The 24,810-nt window shown below is 44.3% G+C and overlaps 3 protein-coding genes, 1 long non-coding RNA gene and 1 pseudogene across 4 annotated transcripts; 2 read left to right on the top strand and 3 right to left on the bottom strand.

Annotated features, from left to right (window-relative positions):
* Window positions 1-219: 219 nt before the first annotated feature.
* Window positions 220-3,150, top strand: LOC119288390 (disease resistance protein RGA5-like). The gene is made up of 2 exons (XM_037568019.1): window positions 220-1,231; window positions 1,580-3,150. The coding sequence occupies exons 1-2, from the start codon at window positions 477-479 to the stop codon at window positions 2,952-2,954; spliced, it is 2,130 nt and encodes a 709-aa protein (XP_037423916.1). The 5' UTR covers window positions 220-476; the 3' UTR covers window positions 2,955-3,150.
* Window positions 3,151-4,747: 1,597 nt separating this feature from the next.
* LOC119288392 (disease resistance protein RGA5-like) lies at window positions 4,748-7,722 on the bottom strand. The gene is made up of 2 exons (XM_037568021.1): window positions 6,709-7,722; window positions 4,748-6,193 (listed from the first exon to the last, which is right to left on the bottom strand). Exons 1-2 carry the CDS (start codon window positions 7,527-7,529, stop codon window positions 4,825-4,827), a joined length of 2,190 nt encoding a protein of 729 aa, XP_037423918.1. The 5' UTR covers window positions 7,530-7,722; the 3' UTR covers window positions 4,748-4,824.
* Window positions 7,723-10,492: 2,770 nt separating this feature from the next.
* Window positions 10,493-14,633, top strand: LOC119288391 (disease resistance protein RGA5-like). The gene is made up of 4 exons (XM_037568020.1): window positions 10,493-11,365; window positions 12,033-13,946; window positions 14,039-14,108; window positions 14,341-14,633. The coding sequence occupies exons 1-3, from the start codon at window positions 10,551-10,553 to the stop codon at window positions 14,049-14,051; spliced, it is 2,742 nt and encodes a 913-aa protein (XP_037423917.1). The 5' UTR covers window positions 10,493-10,550; the 3' UTR covers window positions 14,052-14,108; window positions 14,341-14,633.
* A 179-nt stretch (window positions 14,634-14,812) lies between these two features.
* LOC119288398 lies at window positions 14,813-15,981 on the bottom strand. Its single transcript, XR_005141174.1, has 3 exons — window positions 15,783-15,981; window positions 15,367-15,455; window positions 14,813-15,269 (listed from the first exon to the last, which is right to left on the bottom strand). It is a non-coding gene; the product is annotated as an uncharacterized LOC119288398 (long non-coding RNA).
* Window positions 15,982-20,932: 4,951 nt separating this feature from the next.
* On the bottom strand, window positions 20,933-23,366 carry LOC119288393 (annotated as a pseudogene).
* Between the last annotated feature and the right edge of the window lie 1,444 nt (window positions 23,367-24,810).

Below are 24,810 nucleotides of genomic sequence, written 5' to 3' on the forward strand. Positions count from 1 at the left end.
GACTCGATTGCAACTTACGCCTACCGACAACCGTGTTGGAGGCACAATTGCATATAATTTTGTTGCAACGTCACTAATTTAATTTATTGGGCAAGACATTTGGTATTTTTTTTTCTCCCGTTGCAACGCACGGGCTCTTTTGCTAGTTGTAAAATAAAAGGAGAAGTGGGGAATCATTTGTGACGACTGAATGAATAACCCTGTCGGTCTGGTCTTGGAACTGCAGGCAGGCAGCCAGATCTCCCCCTCTGCTCTCCACACTCCCCTTCCCCCAGATCCCTAAATTCCGCCGCCGCACCCACCACCGCCGGCTATAGCACAGCCTCGCCCTCCCCCCACCGCCAGACGCCGCCTCGTCCTCGCCCCGACCATAGCAGCGCCATCCCACGGCCTCCTAACGCCGGCTCTGCCGCTCCGACCCCAGCGCCGCCGACCGCCCCGACCCGGCGACCCCGGCGCAACCAGCCGCGCGAGCCATGGACGTGGAGACGGGGGCCATGGGCAGCCTCATCCTGAAGCTCGGCGAACTCCTCAAGGAGGAGTACAAGCTGCAGGCCGGAGTCAAGGAAGACGTCCAGTGCCTCAAGAGAGAGCTGACCAGCGTGTACGCCGCCCTCCGCAATGTCAGCGGCGTGCCGTGGGACCAGGACGACTTGCACGTCAAGATCTGGGCCGGCAAGGCCAGGGACATGTCATACGAAATTGAGGACATGGTCGACAGGTTCCTGGTGCGTGTTGAGGGCCTTGAGCCCGATGTGGGCAACCTCCAATGTCTCATGAAAAAGATGGGCGATTGGCTCACCAAGGGCAAGATTCAACACAAGATGGCCAGCGAGACAGAAGACATCAAGGCCAACGACGTTGGCGCTTATTCAACTGGCGCAACCATGGTTGACCCTCGCCCGCTGGATCGGAAAGAGCTCGTTGGCATTGATGATTCACTGAATGAGGTAACCAATATATTGTCAGATGGGGATGGTGATGTGTCCAAGCAACTCAAGATGCTCTCTATTGTCGGCTTTGGAGGTGTTGGCAAGACAACTCTTGCCAAAGCAGTGTATGATAAGCTCCAAGCGCAGTTCGATTGTAGTGCTTTTGTCCCCGTAGGACAGAGCCCGGACGTGAAGAAACTTCTTAACGACATTATCTTTGGAATTAACAAGCGAATGTACCCAGGGTTGGACGAACGGCAGCTGATCGACCAACTTCGAGGATTACTCAAGAACAAGAGGTAACCACCTTATTATATATTTTTATATGAAATTATATCAACATTGAAATATGCAGTATCTTAGAACTTGTTGCAATAATTTGTGAACTAAAAATATATCTAATGCATAAAAGTATTTAAATTAGGATATTTAATTTATCATAAATAGAATTCTGGACGCCCAAAGCAAATCAAACTCTTGTATGTCCCTCTCCTGCAGCTTTCTGTTCTCCAGTTCTTAATTGAATGATGCCTTAAGGAGGTGGTTTGCCATGCATGTTTTTCGTTTTAATCTTTGGCAGTTACTGATTAGCGTTTGCTAAATTGTTTTACAAATTTGTTATGGTTTTCCCTTATGCACTTGGACAGGTATTTCATTGTTGTTGATGATATATGGAGTGTACGTACATTGGAGATGCTCAAATGTGCTTTTGTGGATAATAATTGCGGAAGCAGGATAATCACAACTACTCGTTTTCTCCAAGTCGCCGGAGAGACTGGTGAGGTATACAGTCTAAAACCACTTTCCCGGGAGTTATCTGTGGAGTTATTCAATACAAGATTGTTTGATGGTAAAAGGAAATGCTCTTATGATCGGCCAACAGAGGCATACGATAAAATTTTACATAAATGTGGTGGTGTACCATTGATTATAATCACAATGGCTGGCCTGCTTGTTGGCAAACCAGTGGAGTCTTGGTCTAAGGTGTACAACGGGGTTGGTATTAATGATGAAAACAGTCTACAAACCGCAAGAAGGATGCTTTCTCTCGTCTACCTTGATCTTCCTTGTCATCTAAGGACTTGTTTATTGTATCTGAGCATATATCCAGAGGATCGTATGATTGAGAAAGATAGTCTGATATGGAAGTGGGTTGCTGAGGGTTTTGTCCATAAGGAAGCGGAAGTAGGATTATATGAGACTGGTGAGAGATACTTCAACGAGTTGATAAGTAAAAACATGATACAACCGGTAGAGAGATCCCAGCATGATGGCATCATAATTGGTTGTCGTGTCCATGATATGGTGCTTGATATGATCAATGTTATAGCAAAGGAGGAAAATTTTGTCACCATATTAAATGGATACGAGTACAACAATTCTTCATATATCTGTGCTCGGAGGTTAGCTGTTGGACAGAGACAGGACGCTTTGGTTAGCACGAGTATGCACCAAGTAAGGTCATTTCATACCATGTGCTTGGATGAATTCCTTCCGTCGCTTTCCTGCTTCCAAGTTTTGCGTGTCCTAGCTCTTGAAGGTGATATTTTATCCGAGCAAAACAGTAGTTGTCTTGAGCATCTTGGAAAGTTAGTTCACCTGAGGTATCTTGGACTAGGGAAGATGGTGGATGTGTTTGAGTTACCAAAGGAAATTGGGGACCTAAAGTTCTTACAGATATTGGACTTGGGTTGTGATACACTTGAAGAACTGCCGCAGAGTGTTTGCCAGTTAAGTCAGCTCAAGTGCCTGCGCTTTGACGGTACGAGGGCAAGAGTGCCAGATTGGATAGGGAACCTGACATCTCTGCAAGAGCTATTGTTAGGCTCCGTCAATAGGCCTTCAAACTTTGTGAGTGAGGTGGGCAAGCTGACAGAGTTGAGGAAGCTCCGCATCAGTGGATGTTTATGGTTGAACAGTGTGAGCTCGGTAAAAGCTTGGGCGGGATCTCTAGTAAAACTGCAGAAGATTAAAGTCTTGGACGTTCAACGGATTTATTTTGATATCCTAAGTAGTTGTTAGTTGTTAGTTGTGGTTATTTCTGAATTCAAGCTTGTTAGAGTTCGTTATGTGTGTCTAAACCATATTCGTATCGGGTCGGGTCGTGTTGTGTTGGTCTTGAATTGTCTTGCTGTGTTTGGGCGACAAGTTGTGTTTTGTATTTTCTACATGAATCAGAGAAAACAAAGAAAAGAAGCAAGCTGTACGCTTCACAAAATTTCTTGTCTTGGTTTTTTGGGGAACTGATTTGTCGTCTGAGTTTCTTCATCCTGTTTTTGCGTGTGTACAGGCTCCTCTATCTGATCAGGTTCACTGCAAGACGTGTTTTCCCTATTTTTGGAATGCTTTCAAACCTGACCGTTCTAAATCTCCAGTATAACCACCTTGAAGCGAGGGAAAATCAAAGACTGGGAATTATTCATAAATGAACTGAGAAACTGCCGATCTCTGAAACTGCTCTTACTCTGTTTCAGTTAGCTGCAGGCATATATTCTGCTATTACCCTGTTACAATCAGCTGCAGGGATATAGTATATCTTTCAAATCTTCTGTAGGCATATCACTCTCTCATACTTACTCATCATATGTATGATCTCTCTGCATTTAAGCGATGATTTCATCAGTAATTAAACATGCTTCTATTTTTATTGGCATTTGGGAGGCATAATCCCATCTTCGTAACTGAACCTTTATTGCTTCGCCTCTGAAATGCATCGGCAGTACACCTATCCGTTGCCACAAAAAAGCATCGGTTGTCGAAGGCCCACGATCTACCGTGTCGGCATACCAAGACTTGTTCAAACATGGTTCTCTTTATTGCAAATATAAAACATGACACCTCTCTCTCTCCTGCTGTTTGGAAGAACATGACGCCTCTCTCTCTGGTCTGAACTTATGTGCTGAACTTTCCTTGTACCTGAAAATGGACACACAGCCAAATTCGTTGTCTCTTGACAGACAAGCTTTTGGTTTCACAGCTCGGATGTCAGATTTTCAAAAATTATAGCCGAACCTCCCTCTAGAGATGCAGGGCAAATTTTCAAAGCAGAGCTTGTGATTGTTATGTAGTACTCCCTCCGTTTCAAATTACTTGTCGTTGAAATGTATGTATCTAGAACTAAAATACATCTATATACATCCATACATGCGACAAGTAATTCGGAACGGAGGTAGTAGTTCAGAAGAGTGTCTTTTTTTGCTGGAAATTCAGACGAGTATGTTCCCTTCAACTTCTCCATTGCAGACCTATCGGAATGAAACTCAAAGAGGAAGAGGAACCTGCTGCATATGTGGTGGTTGTAATACTCAGTGCAGACCTAGCGGAATGAAACTTCAATTGGAAAAGTTAAAGGGGACATACTCTTCTGAATTTTACATAAATGTGGTGGAAGTAATACTCCAATCATTTCCAAGAGAGTAACCTGCTGCATATGCTCTTGTTCTGTGAAGAAAGGAAGCAATCACAGAATCACAGAATCACACGAGCAAATATCTCAATACCTGAGCTTCTTCCCTGACTAAACAAAGAGCAACGCACTACTTGATGCCATAAGGCAAACAAAAACACCTTCTTTGTGATTTCATTTTTTCCTTCGTCACAAAATACAATGTATAATGTATATAGATGATTTTGGGGCAATTTTCTGATTCTTCAAGCTTCACATGCACACACGAAAGAACAAGGACAAGTGCGAACTCAACGAGACAAATTTTGTGAAGCGTAAAACTTGCTTCTTTTCATTGTTTACTCTCTGATTTATATAGAAATACAAACACGACTTGGAAATACGGTTTACATGCACATACAAAATTCCATGTAGCCTGAATTCAGAAATAACCATAACGTAGTACTTAACAGACTTTTACATGATGAATAGAAACTAACAATTACTTCACATATCAAAATAAACCCGATGAATGTCTAGGACTTGGATCTTCTGCAGTTTTGCTAGAGACTCTGCCCAAGCTTTTACCAAGATTGCATTGTTCAACCGTAAATGTTCACTAATGCGGAGCTTCCTCAACTCTGTCAGCTTGCCCAGTTCATTCACAAAGTTTGAAGGCTGGTTGACGCAGCCTAACAAAAGCTCTTCCAGAGATGTCAGGTTCCCTATCCAATCTGGCACTCTTGCTCTCGTACCGTCAAAGCGCAGGCACTTGAGTTGACTTAATTGGCAAACACTCTGCGGCAGTTCTTCTAGTGTATCACAACCCAAGTCCAATATCTCCAAGAACTTTAGGTCCCCAATTTCCTTCGGCAACTCGAGGACATCCACCATCTTCCCTAGTCCAAGATACCTCAGGTGAACTAACTTTCCAATATTCTCAAGACAATTACTGTTGTGCTTGGATAAAATATCACCTTCCAGAGCTAGGACACGCAAAACTTGGAAGCACGAAAGGGGTGGAACAAATTCATCCAAGCACGTGGCATTAAATGACCTGACTTGGTGCATGCATGTGCTAACCAGAGGGTTGTGTCTTCGTCCAACGGCTAACCTACGAACATTGCTATCTGAAGATGTGTCTTGCTGATATCTATCTAATAAAATGACAAAATTTTCTTCCTTTGCTATAAGATTGATCATATCAAGGACCATATCATGGACACGACAACCAATTATGATGCCATCATGCAGGGGGCTCTCTACCGGTTGTATCATGCTTTTATTTATCAACTCGTTGAAGTATCTCTCACCAGTCTCAGATAATCCCACCTTTGCTTCCTGCTGGACAAAACCCTCAGCAACCCACTTCCATATCAGACTATCTTTCTCAATCATATGGTCTTCTGGATATATGCTCAGATACAATAAACAAGTCCTTAGATGGCAAGGCAGATCATAGTAGCTGAATAAAAGTATCTTTCTCATGATGTCGACATCTTTGTTATCTTCATTTCCTAAACCAATAGAGTTGTATACCTTAGACCAAGACTCCACTGGTTTACCAACAAGCAAGCTAGCCATTGTGGTTATAGCCAACGGTATACCACCACATCTATGTAAAATTTTATCGTATGCCTCTGTTGGCTGACCATAAGAGCATTTGCCTTTACCACCAAACAATCTTGTATTGAATAACTCCGCTGATAACTCCGGAGAAAGAGGTTTTAGCATGTATACCTCACCAGTTGCTGTGGCTACTTCGAGAATACGAGTAGTTGTGATTATCTTGCTTCCGCAATTATTATCCACAAAAGCACACTTGATTATGCCCCATGTTTCTTTATCCCATATATCATCAATAACGATGAAGTACCTATCCATACGCATAACAGAAAAACACAACAAATTAGTAAAACAATTTAGCATGGCGCTGATCAGCAACTGCTAAAGATTAAAACAGAAAGCATGCATGGCAAACCACCTCGTTAAGGCATCATCCAACTAGGAACTAGAGAACGGAAAGCTGCAGGACAGAGACATACAACTAAAAGAGTTTGATTTGGTTTCAGCGTCCAGAATTATATTTGTGATAAATTAGATTTCCTAATTTAAATACTTATATGCATTAGATATATTTTTGATTCACAATTATTCTACTATGTTCTAAGATAAGATACTGTATATATGAATGTTGACGGCCATTCAAGACCCAAATGATAGCAAACAAGGTAAGAAAACATGATAGTCTACTTTATTTACAAAATACATGAGAACTAGCATGGGCTACCCAAAGCATTCTGTAATGTACAACATCTGAAGCAAAAATCAGTGCCTTTTTCATCAATCAAATACTTGATGTTATATAAAACTGTATAATATAGTGCACACCTCTTGTTCTTGAGTACTGCTCGAAGTTCGTCGATCAGCTGCCTTTCATCCAACCCAGGGTACATTTGCTTGTTAATTCCAAAGAGAACGTCGTTAAGAAGTTTCACCCTGCTCGGGTTCCGTCCTACTGGAACAAAAGCGCCATAATCGAATTGCCCTTGGATCTTATCATACACTGCTTTGGCAAGAGTTGTCTTGCCGAGACCTCCGAATCCAGCAATAGAGAGCATCTTGAGTTGCTTGGACGCATCATCATCCCCATCTGACAACATCTTGGTCAGCTCATTCAGTGAATCATCAATGCCAACTAGCTCTTTTCTATCCTTGTATAGAGCCAATAGGCGAGGATCAACCGTTACTGAGCCTGCTGGACTAGCAACCACGTCGTTGACCTTGTACCTATCACGCCGGTCAGCCGCCTCCTGGACTCGGGCCTTGATGTCTTTGACCTCGTCGGCGATCTCGTGGCGGGTTTTGCCCTTGCTGAACAGGTCGCCCATCTTCTTCATGAGCCGTTTTAGCTTGTGCGGCTTGGCGGCGGCGGGAGCCTTGGAGCCCTCGACGCGCACTAGGAACTTGTCGATGGTGTCCTCCATTCTGTATGAGAGGTCCCTGACGTCGTCGGCCCAGAGCTTGACTTGCACGTCGAGCTCGTCCCGCGGCACGTCCCCGACCTTGCGGAGGGCGGCGTACATGCTGGTCAGCTCTCTCTTGAGGTACTGGACGTCTTCCTTGACTCCGGCCTGCAGCTTGTACTCGTCCGTAAGGAGGCCGCCGAGCTTGAGGAGGAGGCTGCCCATGGCCCCCGTCGCCAGATCCATGGCTCGCAGGGTCGGCGGCGCCGGGGTCGGAGCGGCAGAGCCGGCGCTAGGAGACCGCGAGCTGGCGCTGCTATGGCCGGGGCGAGGTGAGGATCGAGGGAGGACGGCGAGGGGATGCTATGGCCGGCGGCGCTGGCGGCGGCGGCGGGATTTAGGGATCTGGGGGAGGGGAGAGTGGTGGATCTGGCTGCGGCTGATAAAAGAAGACCAGTGGTCGTGAGAAATGATACTACCTCTGGGCTGGCTCACTTTATTTTATTCTAAGACCAGCAAATGGCATTTTAACTCTTCAATGCAGGTAGGCACCACAAGGATGACTCCAACTCACCCCTTCAAACGTCCATTCTATCCGGATTTTTGTTCGTTTGCGCTGGTAAAACAGACATGATGCGGGTCCATTTGCGTCATTTGTCAGATGAGCGGCCGCCGTTCAAAACTTTATTCACATTTCGATTTAAATTTAAAGAAAAAAGGCATTGCAAATAATTTAAAACTATATATAACTTAAACGTCCACAATCACGGTCGAACATTGAAAACAAGCTTGAAATTAAAAATAAAAACCTAGGTCAGGTTGTCCATCGCCACCGTGCTGCCCGTCTTTAGTCGCCGCTGTCCTACTCGTCAATGTCCTTCCATGGCGAGGTTGACGTACGGCGGTGGCAGACAAAGGTGGGCGAGCGCCCCCGCGGCGGCTCCTGCAGCACTCGTGGTCGTTGCGGTGAGGGTGACCATTGCTCGACACCCAAACACGAGGCCATCTCCGGTGCCGTGGACGACACGTACATGACTGTCCCACCAACGCCGGGTTCCATGCCGCGATGGGAGGCTCCTCCAACACCTCCTCCTTAACCTCCAGCCTGGGTGTGGCGACGTTGCCGGCGGCCGACAAGGTCAACATCTCGTCAAGGCCCTACCACTCGGCGCGGTTGTGCTCCCTCACGGACACCCTCCTCACAAGCTCCTCCTCCTCCTCTACGGTCATGGTGGGAGGTGATGGTGGTGGGAACGACAACGGGGAGGGAGTCGGCGTTAGACCGTGCACCCACGCACAGCCACATGACCGGGGCCGGCCGGGACAACATGTGCGACTAGCAGAGCACGCCCATGGCGGGCTCGGAGCATGAACGACAAAAAAGGTTTGCCGACGCAGATCGTGCTCGTCGCGGAACCATGTGTCCCAAAGAGGGGAGTCCTCGGTGTACCTGGAGTTGTTGAGGAGGTCCGGAAGAAGGCGGGTGTGGTGGTAGTTGATCTCGAGCAGGCGGGTGCGGCCGCTCGCCGAGGCGGGAGGCACGACACCTGATCTAGGTTTAGGTGCCAGTCGTTCGGGAGATGTGCGTCGCCCCACGGCAGCGGCGTTGCCGTGTCCCAATACTGTTGGCAGATCTGTGAAAGGCCACAAAGTGTATCGCATTCGTTGTAAGGGGTAGGAAGTGAAGGTATTTCAAGGTGACAGTAAAAGCCTTTACTCCAAATCTTTGCAATTTATAGGGATTAATGGGGAACTCTTACAGAAGACCGCATCCATAGAGGAACCCTTAATTACCTTAGTCACAACCTCATAACACAAAGTCGACCTAGAGTAGAACGTGTTATGTACCTAGCTCCGCCCAACATAATCATCAAGAGTTGCTTAGGTATCCAGACTATACCTTGTTGATGCATAGGTTGGGATAGAAACATACCAATGGGAATTCTGGACACTATGAGAACGCCTTCTTTCTCTACCATTTCCACATTCTAACTTGTGATATTGTTTTATATTTACTTTTATGTTAATTACTTTCAGTTCACTCTTTATCACAACCATTACTTATTTTCGCCCTCACTTTGTCTGGAGCCTACATTTACTTGCAGGCACAAATATATTACACAGCTGATAGCAGCCACGCTGCTGATCTTGGTGTACACTAGACAAGTTGAAAGAAAAACACTCCCCTGAATTTCCAAACAAAGAGAAAGATACTCTTCTGAATTTCCTACCTTGAACCAAGGAGTAAATAGCAACCATTGATACCTGCTTGGGGAGTCGTGTTGGTGTTCAGTACTTCAGTCCAGTTCTCCTAAGTTGCTTTTGGACCGCAAATATTCCATCGATGTGCTCGTTTACCCGCGATAATCTTATCATCAACAATGTCATTGAGGTTGTCCTTGTCGCTCTAGTGAATGGTGTAATCAGTTGAAGGTTGATAGTAGCCACAGATGAATGGCTAACAGTAGCCTAGCGACTGCTGATTTTGCTGATCTCTCCAAGGTGTATACTCAAGAAGTTGAAGGAAAAGATGTACAATTCTGAATCTCCAAAAACCAAGAAGGGTTCTTTCCTGAATTTCCTAGGCAAAGGGGTAAATTACACAGCAGCCATCGGTGTCCGTTTGTGATCATGTGGAGGCGTATAGGCGTATCTAGTTCCCAAACTGTGCTTACAGTAACCTCATCTTCAGCACCAGCATCCAGAACATCCATGTCGCTTTAGATGAGTGGCCTAGTCATCTGTACTGAAAGGTTAACATCAATGTCGAATTCTTGGTCCGCCTTTGTTGTCTGTACTCAATGTTTGGATGTTCCCCGATCAAATATACTTCAAAAGTAAATACAAGTCCTGGAGTGAATCTCACGCACAAATTCCGAGCCTCTAAATACCACTTGACTGCAGATCGTATGGTAGTTGTTTAGATGTTCAATGATTACATCACACGAAAATGCAGGCAATTTTTAAACACAAATTTAGGAAAAATTCCTTTTTTAGCAATAGAGGCCCTTAAATGGCGGCACATAAATTCCAGCAATTAGCATGGACCTTCCCTGGATGAATACACTTCAAAATAGAAACTTTGTGTTGAACGAGTCTTTTGATGTCAACACTTCGATCGTGTCCACACAGAATCAGAGTAGCCGGCTTATCCATCTGTAGCTGTGCTATCCTATCTATATAGAGTCTAGCTAGCCACTCATTCCCTCATCACAAAAAGAAAGGAATAACCATTGCACCCCAAAACCCAGCTGCTAAGGGCGAGCAATGGACCATGCAACAGGTGCCCTTGGCAGCCTGATCCCCAAGCTCGGCGAACTCCTCAAGGAGGAGTACAAACTGCAGAGTAGCGTCAAGAAAGATGTCAAACATCTGGAGAAGGGGCTGGAGAGCATGCACGCTGCCCTCCGCAAGGTCGGGGACGTGCCACGGGACCAGCTCGACGAGCTAGTCAAGCTCTGGGCTAACGAGGTGAGAGACCTTTCATACAGGATAGAGGATATCATCGACAAGTTCCTGGTGCATGTCGAGGGCCCTGAACCTGAAGACAAGCCGCACATGCTCAAACAACTCATGATGAAGATGGGCGGCTTGCTCACCAAGTTCATGAAGCGCCATGCCATCGGCGACGAGATCAAAAGTATCAAGGTCAGTGTTCAGGAAGCAGCTGACTGGCGTGACCGGTACAGGGTCCATGAGGTGGTTGCTAATCCAAATGTTGCAACCACGGCCGACCCTCGCCTGTTGGCTCTGTACAAGGACCAAAAAGAGCTCGTTGGCATTGATGATTCATTGAATGAGGTAACCAAGATGCTGAGTGACGGGGATGGTGATGTGTCCAAGCAACTAAAGACAATCTCTATTTTTGGATTCGGAGGCCTTGGCAAGACAACTCTTGCCAAAGCAGTATATAATAAGCTCAAAACACAGTTCAATTGCAGTGCTTTTGTTCCGGTAGGACGCCAACCTAGCGTGAAGAAACTTCTCAACGACATTCTCTATGGAATTGGCAAGAAAATGTACCCTGGTTTGGATGAAAGGCAGCTGATTGATGAAATCCGAGTATTACTTGAGAAAAAGAGGTACACACCCTATTATTTAATTTCATATAGTTCAAGTAGTAAATGGGGAGTTGGATGAAAGGCAGCTGATTGATGAACTATGAGATAAAGAGGTATGCATCTATTATGTAGTTTCATACTATACATCAAATAGTAAATGGGGGCAAAGATAGCGTCACACCTGCGGAAAAATGAGTGTGATAAATTATGTTTGACACATCTCTTATAGATGGGTTCGGATGGACTACGGTCATTCTTGTATATTTTCAAAAAATGATTTTTTTTTGCGCGGAATAATGTATAATATCAAGTTTCCTACCTTCTTTGCTATACTTTGGGTTGGGACTCACTGTTGAACGTTCGCCCATGTTCATATATTCTTGAACTTCTTATGATAGATGTCAATTAAAAAATACATCTGAAAGATGAAAGTATCTGGATTGTAAAATTTTGTTAATCGGAAATAGAGTTCTCGTGGATAAACTGGATCAGCCTCTGCTGGTGCATGCATATCTCTCTCCTGTACCCCTCCATTTCTTTATTCAATAATGCCAACTTTAGATTCCTTAACGAGGTGGTGGCTGACATTCATGCATCCTCCTTTTAAAGATATTTTACATACTTGGATGCCTTGTAAAATAGTTTCCCTAATTTATGATATCTCTTGCGTTATGGATGGTGATGACAGGTACTTAGTCGTCATTGATGATATATGGGATAAAAATAGTTGGGAACTAGTCAAGACCGCTTTGGTGTGTAATAATTGTGGAAGCAGGATCATCACAACTACTCGTATACTTGAAGTTGCCACAAGAACTGGTAAAGTATACAGGCTACAACCACTTTCTCGTGATTTATCGGAGGATTTATTTCATAGAAGATTATTTGGGGGTAAAATAAATCAGCCTAATCATCTACTGTCAGAGATATACAATAAAATTTTACATAAATGTGGTGGTGTACCATTGGCTATAATCACAATAGCTAGTTTGCTTGCCAGTAAACCGGTGGAGCTTTGGTCTAAGGTATACACATCAATCGGTTTTGGGCATGAAGAGAATGAAGACGTGGAAAACACAAGAAAAATACTTTTATTTAGCTATTATGATCTTCCTTGTCACCTAAAGACTTGCTTATTGTATCTGAGCATATATCCTGAAGATCATCTGATTGGGAAAGATAGTTTGATATGGAAATGGGTCGCTGAAGGTTTTATCCACGAGGAACCAGGGTTAAGACTATTTGAGATTGGTGAAAGGTACTTCAATGAGTTGGTGAACAAAAGCATGATAATGCCGGTAGAAACACCTTATCATGGAATCATAACTGGTTGTCGTGTCCATGACATAATGCTTGATATGATATGCCTATTGTCAAAGGAAGAAAACTTTGTTACTGTATTGGATAGTGACGAGCAATATACAACTTCACATTGCAACTCTCGTAGGCTAGTTGTTCATCGTAGGGTCAGACCTCTGGCTAGCACATCTACATTACAAGCAAGGTCACTTAATGCAATTTGCAGTTATGAGATGTTGCCATCACTTTCATGCTTTGAAGTTTTGCGTGTCCTAGCTTTGGATGGCCCCACTGATTCACACAATCCTAATTATCTTGAGCATGTTGGGAAGTTAGTTCACTTGAGGTACCTGAAATTAGCGAGCATGGGTATGCATGAGCTCCCAAAGGAAATAGGATATCTAAAGTTCCTGATGGTATTGGACTTGGCTGGGAAAAGCAAAAGTAAACTTCCAGAGAGTATTCATCTACTAAGTCAACTCAAGTGCTTGAACATCAGCGAAACAAAGATTGAAGTGCCGTATTGGATCGGAGATTTGACATGTCTAGAAGAGCTATGCCTAGCAGAAGTTGGTATTCACTCAAACTTTTTGACAGAACTGGGTAAGCTGACAGAGTTGAGGAAGCTCCGCATTTCTAAAAGTGTGACTGTAGGTGGTAATATCGCAATGAATAGTTGGGCGGAGTCTGTAGCCAAACTGAGCAAGATCCAAGTCATAGACATTGATTTTATTCTCGTGTACAGATTCTCCAGTCATGTCGACAACCCCTGGGAACGAAACATCCTCCTTCCACAACTCCGTGTGCTGCGCATGGCCTATCAAGAACCCGGGCTGGTGGCAACCATTAATCCCTCGCTTCTTCCCAATCTCTCCCATTTACAACTAAATGTATACAGTCCAGACCTGGAGGTCTTTGGAAGTTTCCGAGAGCTTGTTTCCCTTGAGTTGGTCACATGGTCAGCTCTCCACCATGACACCATCGGCGGTGTAGGTGCATTCCCCAAGCTGAGGGTCTTCAAGACACAAGCAACGACTTGTTCGTTTCAAGAGGGAGATATGCCGGTCCTTGAATCTCTTGAGTTCCAAGCCGTAGCACAGTCCAATGATGATGGCATTAGCATTGACTTCGACTTTGGTAGCCTAGGGAACCTCCCTTTCCTTCAGGAAGTCAGAGTCTATTTATGGGCTCCACTTGCAGATTACAAGAATGCTAAGGAAATAGCAAAGCGTGCAATTGATGTGCTTCCCAACTGCCTTAGGCATGATATCACGCAACAGGATATGAGGGATTGGAGTCGGAGGTAACTAAGTGCATATTTATTTATTCATTAGCATTGATCTCCATGGACAGTTAGCTGTGTAACTCACAATCTCCTTTTCCCCCCTTTTCCAGATTCCCAAACTGATGTGTTTCCCAATCACATTTTCCAGCTAGCCGTATATCTCCACCTACCGGAATCAAGGTATGTACGCTCCCTATCTAAGTACTCAACTCTGTCAGCTTACCTAGTTCTCTCCTTTATTGGCACCTTGTCTTTCCTTTCTCTCTAGAGTAAATCACAGCAATTGTCAATCAACAGAAAAAGAAGCCATTACCAATCTGCATTCGCGCTAGATATATCTTTCTGATCATTTCAAATAATAACCATGCATACTCCACTTATATCTTTTCTGAGAGTTACTTCATATATGTAGGTTGGAAGCATTACCAAATCAGCCACGGAGAAAGAGAAGATAGCTAATATCTTTGCATAGCCGGTCCCAAGCCCGGAAGAAGGAGGAGGGGCCAAGCATAAACTTGTGAAATGTCAAACCATTAATGCTCTTAGAGTTTATTGTCTCATTTATTTGTAGGTTTTGCTTTTTGTTTTTCTTCATTTTCTTGTTCAAGTATATACCATCGTGGTTGGCCATATATAGCTTCCCCCATTTTCTTGTTCATGTATGTAACTTTATACTTCAAAATATGGTGGTTCATGTTTGGCTAAGTTGGAACTCAGGAAGCTAATAAAGCTGAAGACGCCATGGGACCACTATGAAGAGTGATATCTTTGGAAGGTTTCCGGCACCACCATGATGTCATGGGAGCTGAAGGTGTATTTCCTAAGTCAAACCTTTACAAGAGTACAAACCAATTTATGGAGGTAGAGGAAGAGCCACAAAAGGCTTTTTATGAGGGTTTTTGCAAGCGGGTTTGTGATTTGGTCTGGTAATTGCTTCCTTTCTTCTCAGAAGACCAAAGCATGCAGCGGGTTTTTGGATAGGACACTACTTCTATGGAAGTGGAGTGGAGTATATATACAGTGCTTCCTTCTCCAGCCCACTGGTTGCCTCTTCCTCTTCGAGTATCAGTTCCATTTAATCGTATATTTTCTGAGGTTGGGCTTCTAAGTTCCTGGTAATAATAAGTTCCTCGTAAATAACAGTCTGTCCACAAAGCTATATGGAGACGCTGTTGCGCTGCTGGGCTAGCTCTTCCATGCCCAGAAGCATATGAAATTCTCAAAAGCTAGCCATTGGGAGTGTGGAACAGAGGGCTGGCCAAAGTAGAAAATGTTGATGTATTCTAAGCATAGATCGCCTTCAGCAGAGTTGTAGTAACCAATGCAAACAATGTGCAAAAGCTGGACAGTGCAAGAAAAAATCGATTAAAACTGTCCTATTTTTGGTAACATTAAAATCAGATGGATCTACAATGATGCACATTGTTGTATAACTTACCATGAGACCACTGGCAGGGTAACACCACCATGATGCAGAAACTCAAGTGCGATGTGAAGGAGAGTTAAGATGAATATTCTCACACTTGCCTGCAGAGAAGTTGAAGTTACTACTTACCAAGATGTTAGGGATCGAATAGTATGACTTGATGCTTACCTTCCCTGCTGCATACATCATACACAAACAAAATACTGTAGCTATCAAAATTAAATCCCCTTAGGGGGACAATATTCTAATGTTGCAATTCGGTGCCAGTCTCTGCAATGAATTTTCACAGCATAACAAAACTGAAAACATGCCTAGTTCATCCCTTCCCAATCAACACATTTGCAACAGAGAAAGAAATTAGCTCTCACTTTTACTGAAAAAGGAACATTAATTTATACGAAAGTAATGCAGATATCAAAGGTAATTACCTAGTTAGATTCGCCTAGTAACCACACAGTCAGAACAGCCTACACGCTGAAGAATATATACTTGTACTGAGAAGAGACTCTCCTGAAGTGGATTCACAATCTGAACCACCACACTTCAACCTTGGACTCACATCGTGTTTCGGGATTTCATGCCTGGGTGGACAGAACTGTAACGGCTTCAGCCACGCCGCCGCTGAGCGCGGCATCTCCACATCCCCCCGCTTCGGCCGCGGTCGCCGCCGGTGCTCCTCTCCCCTCCCCTCCCCTGCTCACGGGGAGAGGAAACCGCGGTCGCTCAAGCCTTCGAGCGCGAAGGGGGACGGAGTAGGACGGGGAGGCGCGAAGGGAGCAGAATGGATAGAGCGTCGGCGGAGGTTCGTCGGCGGCGGTGTGGATGGGTCTCTGTCATTTCTTCCCCTTTCTTCGACAGAGAGAAGCGAGCGTGGTGTCAAGTAGCTGCCCTCAGGTGGGCCGACGGCCCATCGTTCCCGCGAAACCATTTTTCTCCACGGATTCTCGGCCCATTTCGATTATGCACGTTTTTTCCCGCTGGCATGTGTGTGTGAAAGGTTCTGTGATGCAGGATGCTTTTTTTTCAAGAAACTACCAATCTATTCATCTTCAATCATGGCAGTACAAAAAACAACAAAGGTAATAAAAATTACAAGTCTTGTAGTGAATCTCACCCAAAAATCTAGAGCCTATTGAATTACACAATGTCCCTGATAAATGTGTGATGTGCATTAGCTCAAGGTTTCAGAACCTTTGTGCAGCGTATATTAGGTGCCATCGGAACGGTGCTTTGCAATCCACCCTTCCCAATCAACATATCTGGGATCGAAGAAACAAAATAAGCTTTTATCAAAAAAGCGAATGTTTATACGAAAATGATAATGTCTTCAAAACTACCTCAAATGGAAAAGTGTTTAACATGAAAATTCTTCACCTCATACTGTTTTGCCTTTTGAATCATCTCAATCCAAGGCCATTTGCAAAATTCACTGCCAACACATTCCGACCTGACCATGTCCAGAATACGGTGCCAGACACCAGACACTCATGTCTGATACACGATGCAAGTTATTCGACCCTCAAGATTGACTCAACTAAAAAAGTGAACAACTGAAAATTTTCAGCATCATCGGGGCGCACAACTTTGCTTTTAGCTTCATCTCCATCTAGGGTCATATGCAACCTCCAAAGCTACTCGATCGGTTTCGTAGCGATCGATCGCTAATATATACTTCCTACTTCCGCGGTGCTAAGCTCGCGCCACCCACGACCACGACAATGCAGATCTAGCTTGGTAAAGACCATCACCAGGCAGATTCAAATGGTTAAAGCATCATATATTCCATTAATTAGTTGAAAGCACCTACACTTATAGTTCCACACATGGTGAATTTGGTTGATAGTTCGTACAAGCAAACTATTTTGCTATTACTATAGCATGGTAGGAACCGCAGAATAAGTCACTCAAGACAAGAACTGCAAAGAAAACATTGAGAATTGGGTTTTTTAAAGGTTAAGAATTGGGTTGATAGTTCAGTTACAATGCATTTTTAGAAATACAACACGTAAACAGTGAACAAATCACAAAGCAAGAAAAAAAAGAAAAAAATGATGCACCGCGTCACGCTTTGACGCGTGTATCGCGTCACCTTCAATTTTTGTTGTTTTTGATGTTGTTTTCTTTGAGTTGCATTTCCTCTGGTCTTTTTTTCCTTTAAATGTTTGTTTTGTTTTTGTTTATCCTTTCCATTTTTTTTTCTGCTTCTATCTCATTTTTAACTTTTTGTATCTATATTGCTTTCTTGGTTTTCTCCTTTTCTGTTATTTTTTCTTTGTCTTCTGATTTTTTACCTTCTTTTCTTTATTCCTGGGAGGTAAAATATATGTTTTTCAAAGAGTGGTGTGAACAATTATTTAGATATGCCAACATTTTTTAAACTATAGTTTTTATTTAGATGAACATTAACCTGGAAAAAAGTATATAAAGATTTCATTTCATTGTGCACATTTTTTTTCTTCTAAATTTCAAATAGTACTTGAACATTTTACCTGCTTCTTTCTTATAAAATAAAAAAGTTTTAACAAATACATTTTTTAATGCACGATGTTTCAAAATATATGATGAACATATTAATACACGTTGAACATCTTACAAATACACTATGATTATTTTTAAATAGATGATGAACTTTGAAAATACACGATATTTTTTTTATAAATAGAGGATGAACATTCTTTTAATGACACATTAAGTTTTTTATATTCATGTAGAACTTTTAATATTATAAGATGGATATTTGTTTTATTCATGAGCATTTGTCAATACATGATAATTTTTTTCATAAATACACAATAAAGAGTTTTCATGCATAATGGACATTTTTCATGCACGATGAACAATTTGTAACTACAACATGAACATTTTTAAAATAAATGCTGAACATTTTTAATACATAGTCGAACGTTTTATATATACACGATGAGCAGTTTACAATAGACCGTGAACATTTATAAAATACATGATTAATATTTATGAAGTACTTGATGAAACATTTTTAGGCAGACGATGACATTTTATAAGACGCACTGAGATTTTTCACATGCACATTGTTTATATATATAGTACATACAATACAATGCTATATATTTTGAAAATCATGGGAAGCTGTTTTTAATTACACATAAATTTACTATACTGACGGAAAAATATTCGGTATACAAGAACATTGTTTTAAAAATACAAGAATATATCTCTTTTGTATGGTGACTTTTTGTTGCGACGATGTCTGCTCCAGCGTCGGCACGGAGCTTGGCAGGTAGTCATGTTGGTCTTTACGTGACTTGTACTTTGATCTTTATGATATACCATGCCAAAAAAATAGACATGAAAAATCTTTATATCCGCGAATACATTTTGAAATAAGTGGATATTTTATTTTGTAAACACTTGATATTTGTGTAATTTGCCCAAAATACTATAAAAATGTTAACAAAAGAAGAAAATTAGGCCCAGCAGGGCCTAGCGCAGTGCCCCGCACTTTAGGTGACTGTAGCCACCCCATCGGAACTCCCATGGCGACTTCCCCCGCCGCCGCCGCACTCACCCGCGACGAGGTCGCCCTCGCCGCCGCCATCGGCTGCTGCGCGGCCCTGCTCTCCTGCGAGGCCGCGTGCTGCGCCTCGCCAGCCAAAGACGAGGCCCACGTCGCCGCCGACCTCAAGAGGTCCTCCAATCTTGTTGCTGGAGACGGAGGAGGCGCCTCCGCGCCGGCCGCGCTCCGCAAAATGCCCGCCGTGCACGGGACTTTTCGCGCGGCGGCGCAAGCGGGACGCCGCTGCGGCTGAAACCGGCGAGGGTAAGGAGGAGGAGGCGGTGCGCAAGGGCCATTGCTGATGCTGAGCTATGGGCAGCAGCTCATCAGATAAATCGAAAGGCGACATGAAGAATAAGTGTTTCGGTTGGGGATTAGTGAAGGAAGCTATGGGGGGCAGTGAATTAGCGATGAGGAGGTTGCCTAAAGTTCCCAAGGTATGAATTAACGAGCCACTGCGCACGTTTTTGTTACTTATATTCAGTAGATTTCAGAAGCATCTTTCTTGAACAAATAGCAAGAGTCAATTCTCTGTCTAAATGTTTATCCTTACTCCTGCTAGGGAGCACGTGATTTTTGGGGGAGATCAAATGGCCATAAGGCGGCGTGCGCTCTCGATAATAGCATGTGTATTTGAGATGCACGGTGCTGCTGAACTCGATACACCTTGTACGCACTTGAGTTGAGAGAAACCCTTATGGGAAAAATATGGTCAAGACTTACGAGAAACCCTTATGAGTTGGTGTATGACCTTCTTCATCAGGTACAGACAGTTTCAATGTATTTTTATAATTAATGTTAGCTGAAGAGTTTGGTTTGGCTGAACATCCCAAATTGTGTTTGATTTGTCATGTGCTGGTTCTGTATATAAATTATTATCCGGACAAGGTTAATCCCAGAACTCTTACAACCACGGCATTCAACAACTCTGTCAATCCTTTATTGCATTATATACATCCCTAGATGTTTGAACTTTGAAATCTTACCATCAAATAAACTGCAGGCTGCTTGAGCTGTGCTCTCTGCGGTATGATCTGACCATTCCGTTCGCCCGGTATCTTGCCATGAATAACATAAGTGCACTGAGGAGGTACCAGATAGCAAAACTATACAGGAGAGGTATATAACCCATCAAAGGGAAGATACCGAGAATTCTACCAGTGTGACGTCTACATTCCTGGAGTATATGAACCAATGGAATTCTGACAGAATTGCTGGATAGGCTAGATATTGGCACGCATGATAAAACTAAATCACAGAAAGTTGCTTCATGTCACGCTGGAGATCTGTGGTGTGCCTCCTGACAAGTTCAGAACGGTCTGCTCAAGCGTCGACAAGCTTGACAAACATACATTTGAAGAGGTGAAGTAAGAACTGGTATGCATGCAGTGGTACTAACTACTCTGTTTCTTGGCAGCAGATCATATTGACACTTTGCATCATTATTTCGCTCCATCAGTCGAGACAAGGTACCCTGCTCTCTCCCCCCTGATCCTGGTTTGTTCTCCAGATTAGCATCCATTTATGTGATAAATGACTGTGTAGGATCTACTCTCCTGAGCTCTCTGAAACCTTACATTTTGGATGTATACACAGCCAAAATTTCAAAAACTGTCACTGGTAGTATTGAACTTATATGCATTCGAGAATTCCTCTGATAAAATAAATGACTTTGTTGCCAATCTCCAAACACAAAAGTTGGCTGTTTCCAAACACGAAACATGGCGTAGTTTGCTACAGTATGGTCGCAAAGAGGAAACCTTCGAGCATTGATATACAAAACGGGGGTTTCTTCTTGCGTCGCTAAGACAATCAAACACATACAAAACGGGAGTTCCTGGTAAAATAGGTTAACACAAACTCTACATTGGCTGCATGCATTTGATGGCAATCTACCTTCCTAAAACTCCAGCACTTTGGGCAAGAGACCTCCACACCAACTGAACCATGTGACCACTATTTAGTTAAATATAGGGTACAGAAATCTCAATCAAACACGTACAGTGGGATATATACATACCACAACCGAACACGAGGTAAGTTCAAGTATATCAATAATTGAAGTAACATTACAATAGAAGTACAAATTACAAGAATGAGTGACGGATTCAGCAGTACCACATACATATGCATTATAAGAATCAATAATGGATGCAGTCTGTTTATTTAGCCCTCGAGAAGGCGACGTAGACTTGATGAAACAACCCCCACTTAATTATACAACATGTACCAGATGATTTGTCGGTCAACCAAAAATAATGTGACATATTCCAATCTCTTCACTCGGTGATTATCTTTGGCCACTTGCTGGCGTACTTTTCATCCAAGTACTTGGGGGTGTCCTTCAAATCTTGTACCAAGAACTTGGTTATTTCATCCGCTTGATTACCAACACTGAGATGCACCTGCTGGAGACGTTTAAGAGTCTCTATGCCGTAGATCCCTTCAAAGGCTTGGAACCGCATATCGATCCTCTCCAGTGCTGGCATTACCTCTTCTCCAGTGACTGCAAAGCTCAGCCTTGGCACCAGAGTCGCAAAGAAGCGAAGCAGCTTTAGATTCTTGAATCCTCCAGGTGGAATAATGATCTCCCTACCAGTAAGCTGTTTATTTTCCTCAAGGATGTCAACTATGTCCCGATCATCCTTTGGTGCACTGAGTGTAAAGGTGAGAGAAAACAATTTGGACAAGTCCTGGATGAGCTTCAAGGTATCAGTCTTAAGAACTGTCACAGAAAGGGTCAGCTTGTAGAGGTTCTTGAGATCTACGATCCACTTTGGGGGCTTTTACATCTTGCCAGACAGCTCCAGGCCAATGAGGTATCTTGGAGGAGCGGTCATGGAGTCCAGTGAGTTGATAAAATTAGAGCTTTCATCATTGATTTCCAATGTCTGCAGACCACAGCTGCAGAGGTACTCAATAGAGGAGCTTAAATATATGAAGGTCTTCTGACCCTCCTGTATATTGATCTTGTAAATGGCAAGCTTCCTTAGCCCAGTCAGCTGATTAAGGCAAGCTTCCTTAGCCCAGTCCTCAGTGATTTCAATCCCTGACAGTACACGAAGTGCTTTCATTGGCACCTTATTTTTCACTTGAGGCATCTTTAAAGCCTTCTGTGAGTTTTTACTTCCTCCAAGCATACTGCGGAGCCGTTTGAGATAGCCAAAAGCTTTGGGCAGCTGTTCAACAGTCGTCTCCCTTACATCGAGAGTTTCCAGATGCTGGAGCTTGCCTATCTCCGATGGAATCTTGGAAACCTCTGTTCGCCGGAGGCTCAAATACTTCAGGACAAGCATTTTACATATGTCATTCAGATGTTTATCTTTCAAACCCTTCCAACCCTCCAGATCCAGCACTTGTATTATCCCATTATTGAATGAATGGAAAGGCAGTGGCCGGTCTTGGATTCCAAATACAGTTAGTGACCGCACTTGAGACAGATCCATGCCTTTTGTTGGATTCCCTTGCTTGGAACCACTACTTTGCATGGAGAGTCGACGGACTTTGTTGCTAGGAGTTGGCATCAGCCAGTGCCCACCGACGACAGTGATAAATTCTCTTGGCTTGCCTTGGACACGATGTATTCAAGGATCATATCATGAATTTTGAAGTATTTTACCTTCCCATTGCTGCTGTGATCCACCGGGCGTATTATCTTCCTACTTATGAGTTGATTAAAGTATGTCTCTGCGACTTCCTCTGCAGTCAGCCCTTGCTTCTCAGTGACAAAGCATTCGGATATCCATCTCCGGGTCAGGCGCTTTGTACTAATTTTTAGACCCTTTGGAAATATGCTCAAGTACAATGAGCAGGTCTTGAGGTCTGGAGGCAAATTATTGTAGCAGTAATCGAGTATCCTTGTGACTCCATCTAGGGTAAGGGGAGGCAGCTTCTCGTCTTGAGGTAATGATACTCCCTTCTCTTGAAATAATGACTTGCGAACTTTCTTCCAATCGTCATTCTTTTTGTCTGGGTTGCACACCGCAAGACCAGCCACGGTGACTATGGCCAAAGGCAGCCCACCACAATATTTCCATATCTCCTCATAGGCCTCTTGTTTGTCACTGTCATTGCTTTGCGATTCAACAACAACATGATCTTGTTTTTTTAGAACACTATGATCAAATAGTCTTTTGGAGTCTTCATTGCTAAGAAAACCAACTTGATGCAAATAATCATCAGCCCCCTCACTTTCGGAGCATGCCGCACCAACAGCTTGAAATCTTGTAGTCACTATTACTCTGCTGTACTCTCTATTATCATGTGGCAACCAACCTCTAATATCCCACCATGTTTCTACAGACCAGATGTCATCAATCAAGAGGAGATACCTACAAAGAAAAAGGAAACAAAAATACAAATGAGAAAAGAAGAAGTCGCATATCCCAATTATTAGGCCTTTACATGAGGTATTGTGTGTCAGGTGAAGGTGTGAGGCTCCTAGCTTTACAGTCAAAACTAGCTGATAAAAGAAACCTGGTCCAACTCACTTGTGTGAGTGGATGTACAGTCTCAAAACATAGGTTTTATTCTCTTTGCCTCATAGGCTATACATCTACGTATCAAAGTGGAGTGATATTAGGAGAAGGTTTTATCGGCTGTAGAATAGGATGACTCCTCTAAAAATATGTTATATGAAATTTTGTTAGAAGTAATGAATATAAGCCGTTATAACTGCACATAGATGGGCAGGTGTCTTTCTTTTTCCCTGATTAACATGGGAATTACTAGAGAATCTATAATTAGTATTGTAGTAGGAGAAGTAGATAATACATATGCTCTTTACCGAAAAAGGGTTTCCCCCCGCTTTGTATTACAAAGCAACAACATCGATACAATCAACGATAGGTGCTGGGACGGAAGCAGCACAGGCACGCCCAAAAGAAAAGAAAGAGAAAACACAAGGAAAAAATGCCGACAACGAGGGATCAACGAAAACGAAGATGACTCGCAAGCGCTGCGCCCACCGGAGAATTCCACCACGCTCCTAGCACCACGAAACGCCGCATACCATGTAACACCTTCAAGAAGGAACGCGACGACAACGACGCTGCTACCGGACATGGCCTAGGGTTTCCCCCTGTACGCGAAGGGCCGTGGGAGGGAAGGGGATATCCGACGCCCTTCAGGAAGGCACGGCGGCACCCACGGGTGTCACCGCGTCGGTGCCGAACAAGTCGACAGGGATTTCTCCCAACCACCAACCAACCACGACCCCAGACGATCCATCGCGCTCCACCATACTTGCCGTCCACCAATATGCGCCACCACGGACTCGCAGTCACCATCGCCGTCTCACCGTGACACGCGAAGCGAGACCGGCGGGATCGAGAGGAACCAGCCGGAAACGAGGAGCAGCAGGGTCAGCAGCCACGTGGGAGGGGACAGCCTCCACCACCCTCGGCGGTGACCGACCGGACGTAGCTCGGGAGCAAACCAGGCACCCCTACCCGGCCGAGCCCGAAGCGGGCTCGTGAAGCTCCCGTCGCTGCGCTGCAATACACGCGCCACCGTCTCCGCCACCCCCAACCCAAGCCACACCTCCGTCCGCCGGAGATGACGCCAGAAAGCACACGCCAGGCCCACCCAGACCCAGATGGGGCCCAAAAGGGCCCAGATCTGGGCCGGAAGGGCGCCGCCGCCAGCCATCGCGCCACCCCGCAGCCAAGTGGCCACGCCACCGCCACCTTGCCACCCGGAGCTGCGCGCCTGCGAAGACGAGCCGCCACTGAATCCGACGCCGGCCTGGGTGCACCGCCGCCGGCGCCATCGCCCGAGCTACAGCGCCGTGCCAGGAGGAAAAGAACGGGGCCGCCGCCGCCGGCATCACGCGAGCCAGGCCCGGAGGCCTACGCCGACGGCGGCGGGAGGGGATAGGAGGAGGGGGGCCACTGGGAGGGGCAGGGAAGGGGAGCCCCCGGTCG

Source organism: Triticum dicoccoides, chromosome 4A (genome assembly GCF_002162155.2).
Source record: "Triticum dicoccoides isolate Atlit2015 ecotype Zavitan chromosome 4A, WEW_v2.0, whole genome shotgun sequence".
Classification (NCBI taxonomy): Eukaryota; Viridiplantae; Streptophyta; class Magnoliopsida; order Poales; family Poaceae; genus Triticum; species Triticum dicoccoides.